General features: G+C 39.0%; 1 protein-coding gene across 1 annotated transcript; it reads right to left on the reverse strand.

Moving 5' to 3' along the window:
* Positions 1-924: 924 nt before the first annotated feature.
* On the reverse strand, positions 925-3850 carry LOC100279205 (uncharacterized). Its single transcript, NM_001152229.1, is given in 7 exon segments — positions 925-1332; positions 1478-1571; positions 1668-1823; positions 1923-1982; positions 2181-2399; positions 2494-2833; positions 3487-3850. Coding segments are annotated over 7 exon segments (1293 nt in total). The 5' UTR covers positions 3789-3850; the 3' UTR covers positions 925-1210.
* Between the last annotated feature and the right edge of the window lie 3460 nt (positions 3851-7310).

Here is a 7310-nt window from a genome sequence, read left to right on the forward strand (position 1 = left end):
TTCCTCTTTATGTTGATGATATGATCATTAGTGATGATTTGAGTATATTTCCTTTGTGAAGGCACGTCTTCGTGAATAATTTCTCATGTTTGATCTTGGCCTTTTTGCTACTTTCTTACTATATGTGTCTCTTTCACCTCTAAGGGCCTTTTTATACCAAAAATTCAGGATTTTTCTTGATTGTTCGCATCTTACTGATCACCTGCATTGTTGAGACGCCCATGGAGATTAATCTTCTTCGCCCCACTGATGGTGAACCTCATATTGATCTCACTAGGTATTGCCATACTGTTGAGAATCTTTTCTCTTATTGCTTGGTAGACTAAATAGCAAATCGTGGTTTCTATCTATAGTGCAGAGTTGCAAGCTTTGGCTCTTGGTACTACATAGGTTACTTGGATACTATGGTTACTTTAGGATCTTGGTGTTTCTGTTTTTGTGTCGATACCTCTTTTGCCAGACTGTATTGGCGCTCTCAACAGAGCTCACTAAGCATATTGGTATTGATGCCTCTTATACTAGAGCATAGCTACAAGACCATGTTATTGAACTTCGCTTTGTCTGCTCAGAGCTTTAGTTGTCAGACTTCTTCAAAAAGGCACAGACAAGAGCTCACCACCGTTTCTTCTAATACAAACTCATTTTTCATAATTCACCCTGAGTTTGAGGTAGGTATATGTTCTTATTATTTCTGTTTGTATAAATGTCTCTATGTGCATGTACATATTTGTGCTTTATCCCTTCTTCTGGATACAAACATTATTCTAAACAATTTTGTCTTTTCTGGGTACATAATTTTTTTTTCTATGCATTTAGATATATGCTATGCCTAGATACGTAGTGAAGACTACATATCTAAAATGCAAAGTGAAGACACGTATTTAGAAGAAAAAACAACAAAACAACTTATAATTTAGAATCATGGGAGCAGAATCAATGTGGTGATTTCATTTCGAAAGTTATTATGCCAAACTTGCATGATGGTTTCGTGCAAGAGGCAGAGTCTTCTACACTTCATATCCCCTAAAATTTGTGTTGCGCCTACAAACAGTAGATAAGTAGATGACAGAGAAGAGACATCATTTATTTACTATAGACAAAGAGCATCAAACATGTCATCTTCGAGTGAAGATGATACAATATCATATATCTGTGCAGAAGTTCATAACAATTTTTGTCTCTGTTGCATAGAACTGGTGACTTTATCTTATCACTTTGTTGGCTTTCTGTATCGCAAGCAGAAGGACTTGAGCCTGTCAAGCCCCTCTTCCAGAGAAGATGGATCAATCGCAAAGGTGATGCGAAGCCAATCCTTGTATCCGACAGCACATCCTGACAATTTATTTGCCGCAAGTTACATCTCAAATAAAAAGGTGATCTCAAGGTGGATGGGAAACGTCTTGTATCAAAGAGATGAACTGATCTGCATACTAGAATTGTAGTTTCAAACAAGTCATGTATTCAGAAGGAGCGATACCTGGCAGAACAACCACTAATTCTTCCTTTGCCAGCCGGCAGCAGAAGTCCATGTCATCTTTGATGCCCTCCAGGCAGGACAGATCCAGTTTCACCTGTAGCAAGTCAAGGGAATATCACACCCTGTTAAGAAATCTGTCATGGTTTCCTGCCACATGGAAGAGTATATATGGTTACAGTGACTCACAGACCATTACAAACATGGATCCCTCTGGTTTGCTTGGGCACGTGATTGCATTGATGCCCTTCAGCTTTTCACAGCATATATCTACACATCGTTTTAGAATTTCGATAGTTTTTTCGAAGAATTCCTCCTTTGTGTTCTCCACGAGTTTTGGTATTGCTCCCTGACAAACAAAATTTTGTAAGTAAGTCGACGCAAACCATTATTTTTCCTGTGCACGATATCAAGTCTTGCAAGAAAATGGCAATTCCGTTATAGTTACCTGGACAAATGTTGCAGGATCAGAGGAGATATCAAGGTAGCTCTTGATGCTGTGCACTACCTGGAAGAAGAAAAAAAATGTGTAACCATTATGAGACTGCATTTTACATGGTACCTTCACTTAATTCCATATCTGAAGAATAGCTTCAGTATTTGATCAGGCATGTCAGCACCCAGGCCATTTTGTTAAATGAAATGCAAACCAACTTTCCAATACTGATTAACACGGAACTATGTTAAATCGTGAAAAGTAAAGAACCTTAGTCCTCTGAAATACACCATTCGGATCATTGGTAACAATCCATCCAAGCCGCCATCCAGGCACCATCCATCTCTTTGATATGGACCCCAGTGTTAACACTGGAGCCACAGCCCCAAACACACCCATCGGCACAAATTTCCTCTCTCCAAATGTCAAGTGTGCGTAAACCTCATCTGCTATGACGAATATGCCAAGCTTTCGCGCGGTCTCAGCGACCTAGAAAATCATGGACACAAATAGGGATTCAGGCGATGCCTCAGGAACTGTGAACTACTTAAGGCAGAACCAGTAGTAGCATATCAGAACTTGCCTTGGCCAGGTGCTCATAGGAGTACACATTGCCACATGGGTTTCCTGGGTTCACAATGACCATGGCAACAGTATTCTTGTCGGCAAGAGCTTGGACGCCATCAATGTCAACCTCCCAGCCGTTCCCAGGTAGAAGATTGAAGTAACGGGCTTCCATGCCATTGAAGATAGCACGCGCCTCATAGAACATAAATCCAGGTCTTGGAAGCAGGATGTTTGCACCAGGACGAGCTAACGCAGAGCAGAGTATCTCAATTGCTTGAGTGCAACCACTTGTGAGGTAGACATCATCAGGTGACAGTTTATATGGCAAATCACAGGATAAGTACTGAGCAATGGACCTGAAATTAATAATGGAATCAGTATGAATTGGAAGGAAATAGGTAGTGTGTATAGTTTGCACTGCAAACAAAATAAGCCTAAATGTCTGTCAGGAGAAAATGTTGTCCGACAAATTGTTGTTTCTTAATTCTTATGACTGTGAGCTCGTCACAGTCCTGTAACAGCATAACTGATGCGATAACAAAAAAAAAGTTCTCAAAAACATGAAATGAATGTTGTCATGACTCATCACATTCTAAGCAACTGAATCTTATTATAGTCGGAACATGAATCATGGTGAAGGCAACATTTCCCAGTGTATTGTTGATGTCAGTGGCTAACTGGGTAAGGCAGCAAGTTGACCGAGACAATATTAGCAGATGTAAAGTTCAGTGGTTCCTAAACAGAGCATGTTGATTTCAGCGAATGATGAATTAAGGGTGTAGAAATGAATAAATCTTTTTTTTTCTAAGATACGGTTGGGGAGTAAAACAGCCCGCGGATATTGTTCGAGTTTATGCATTTAGATGACGGAAAACGAAATTTTGATTGTGAGATGTCAGCGCAGTTTACTCGTCATATTGTTTCAGCAAAGGAGCCGAATTTGCATCTAAAACTAACTTGAGCAAGGGAAGCGATAGAGACAGAGCAGCCGACTCGGCCAAGAAGTCACCTCCGTGCGAGCTCAAGGCCGACGCTAGTGGAATAGGAGTTGTACTGCCCGGACTGGACCGCGCTGGCGACGGCGTCCACGGCCTCTGGCACCGTCCGGAAGCACGGGAACGCTGTCGGGTCGCCGCTGCCCAACCGGACCACCGCCCGCCCACCGTCGGGCAACATCCCGGCCATGACTCTGGTCAGCACGCCGCGAACCGAGAGCGCCGGAAGACCCAGGAGGGTCTCGTTTGGCTCGAAGTTCCACGAGGCCGGGACAGCCGTCACAACCCCATGGCCATTGGTGGCGCTGTCTTCCATTGGGGCGTGGGCGTGGCGATTGCTCGGGCGCTGCGAGATAGGTGAGTGGGAGACTGGAGTAGATGGCCGATGGGTGATGCTGATGAGAGGCACTTGTGCGAGTTGTGCTGGTCTACTTCTAGGCTATAGCACACAAATAATTCTAATAAAAAAATTGGATATGACAGAAATTTAGAGATTCTAGCACAAAGCAACCTGGTTATATTTAAATAAATAGGATTGATATGATCTGCTTGTCTGTACGAAGTTATCTACTCTACCACGCCATCTCTCACAGGATAAACAAAATTAACAAAGTACAATAACAACGTGGCAATAAAGTTAACAAAGAGATACGAGAAAATTATTTTTTTAATAAGAAACTATGACTACCGAAAACCGAGGTATAAAGAGATACTAGTCGTCGTATGCTCATGCGTTGCGACGACTTACAACAATACACACGTAAATTATTCATAAAAAAATCAAGATTTTTTATTAATTATCTCTGCTCTTTGTATAATATTTTTTGATTTGACTAACTGATGTTATTGTTTACTCCACCATGCAATATGTCTTGGAACAACACGGCCAATGAAGTGAGCGATTAGAAAAAAGTTCACAACGACTGACTTAACGAACAGAGATTATAAAATGACATAATTCCACCATATAGAGACCAAATAAGAGAAAGTTTGTGAGCTCAAGTTTCTAAAATAAGTCACGTGAAGTCAAACTTATAAAAAAGAAAGATCAAAATATGGAGTGATTGCTAAAGTCAGACATAATAAAAACTGGATGCACTCCATATAAATTATGCTACTTCGTAGCAATTACTAACGTTTAAAACCAATAAATAACCTTTCATTTTACTTATAGTGTGACAAATTATTGTTGCTCCATCCAATTCAGTAATCTCAAACACCATGGAGTCCATTGCGCCAATGTGGTCTCAGAAATGACCTAATGCTTGCAAAAGCCAAGAACGACGTTGTTGGGAGCCTTCGTCTTCTGAAGGTCCTCAAAAACATGATTTAACAATGTTTCCGGAGTGTAATGCATGAACAGGTACCTTCGGACTCGGATCAGAACCACAGTGTGAGAAGCACGAACAACACGAAGGTTGACGCAACGCCGAAGCTACGCGCAAGGGAGCTTCGGCATGACAGCAGGAAAGGGAACCGACTTAAAGGGGAAAAGACTATTTAGATCTTGATGGATTACCTTAGAGTCATTAGCAAATGTAAAGGCCATGGATGTAATTTCACATGGGCTGCGTCCCGTGCCTATAAATAGGTGAACAGTACTCTCGTACTGTTCACGCTGACTTGGCATTTGCTTTTGCGTCACGCCCGTACCTTTGTTTTCTGTCAAGCCAAAGATACCAAATGTGATTCAATATTATCTTTATATTTACTTATGATTATATATTGAGAAATATATATGATAATGTTATTGTTCACATTGTTTTTTATGCTTTACATGCTCCATTCGTTGTTAATATTTATACATGTATGTATGTTGAGATGATGAAGATATGTCCTTCATGACCTTCGTCCGAAGATTATTTATATCCTTGGGGAAATAATGTTTCGAAAGACGAAGGGCATTGACAAGTAACATGTTTTGTGTTGCATTGTTCTCAATTTATATCATTTGAGAACAAGTCCCCAACAGACGTGTCGTGCTTGGGTTGTAGCCTTGGCCCGTAGTGCTGGCTCCGCTCGACACGATTATATATATTTTATTTTACAAAAACATATATACATATATACAATTTATATTCATTATTAAAAACATATGAGCATGATGTTCTATTCGTTAGACAGCTTCACCTAGTGTCTCTCGCACTTCTTCCATTAGGGTGTGGGTTCGAATCCCACCTCCTGCACCATTTTTTAACATTTTACGCTGATTTAATCAAATGGGCCGACGGGCCACAGCAGGCTGGCATGACATGTCTGGGCCAGAGTTGTGGCCCGCGAGCGTCTGGCCCGCCGTTTGGCCATCTATAGTCGTGCAGCGGATTAATTTGAAATAGCTGTGACGGGTTATTTGTAAAATGATGACACGGGACGACCGTTGAAACTTGTGCTTTAAATATTCTATAGATATAGAAATAATTCACCAACAATAAAGTTTTTTCCAACCAAATTGGATAGATTAAAATTAAAATGTAGCATAATTCATAAGTTAAGAATTAGACATATAAATAGCTATTCTCTATATGCTCAAATTTAAGACTAAATCTATGGTTATATTTCAACCTTCAAGTCTCCTTTTGTTGTCTCTCCCTGTATCAACTTCGATGTTTTCGTGCCATTTTTTTCATTGTTGTCGTGCCTTAGAATCCCACTACGCACTAATGTCATTGAAGGCTTCATTAGACATGTCAAACCATCTCAACCCATGTTTTTTCAATTGGTGCTACCTCTAACTTATCACTTATATCATCATTATGTATTTTTGAGCCCTTCTTATATGATCATAAATCCAAGACAAACATACATATTTTTGCAACATTTATCTATTTGACATGTTGTATTTTTGTAGACCAATAATGTTGCACCATACAACATAGCTGGTCTAATCGTCGTCCTATAAAACTTGTCTTTTAGCTCCTATGATACCATCTTGTTATATAGAACGCCAGATACTTAACGCCACTTCATCCACCCTGCTTTGATTCTATAGTTAACATCTTCATCAATCTTCATCAATATCTCATCTCTCCATAGTATTGATCCTAAATATCCAAATGTATCCTTTCTAGGCACTACTTGACCTTCTAAACTAACATGTTCTTCCTCACGTGTAGTAAGTCACATCTCATATATTTGGCTATTTGTTTGGTTCCATCCAACTAAAGTTTAGTCTACGTCACTATGAATGTTTGAATACTAATTATGGTTATTAAATATAATCTAATTATAAAACTAATTACACGGATGAAGACTAAAAGATGAGATAAATTTATTAAACCTAATTTATTAGATATTTAATACTCATAATTGATATTCACAAATTTAAACTAAACTTTAGTGAGGAGAACCAAACAGTCTAAAACCTTTGGACTCTGGAATTTCCCACCACAACTCTAGTTTCCTATTTACTCTAACCCGACTTTCATCAACTACCATTACATTATCAGCAAAAGGCATACATCAAGGGATTTTTTTTCTTGTGTGTCCTCGTAACTTTATTCATCAAGGTAAAAAGGTAAGAGATCAAAGATAATCCTTGATGTTGTCCTATTACAATCAAGAAGTCATCAGTTTCTCCATCACTTGTTCGAACACCAATCACATATATTGTTGTACATGTCCTTAATAATACCAATGTACTTCCTTAAAAAGATATAATAGTCCAATGATGAAATTTAAAACATATATTTGGATAAAAAATATTTTTAAAATATCCATAGATAATATAATATCTATGTATAATAAATTCATGGTACATCACATCATTTAAAACGAGCTGGTTACCCAAACGATGTGTTTGGTTATAGTGTAGCAGATCTCTATGGTATAAATTATAAAC

This window comes from Zea mays, chromosome 4 (assembly GCF_902167145.1).
Source record: "Zea mays cultivar B73 chromosome 4, Zm-B73-REFERENCE-NAM-5.0, whole genome shotgun sequence".
Classification (NCBI taxonomy): domain Eukaryota; kingdom Viridiplantae; phylum Streptophyta; class Magnoliopsida; order Poales; family Poaceae; genus Zea; species Zea mays.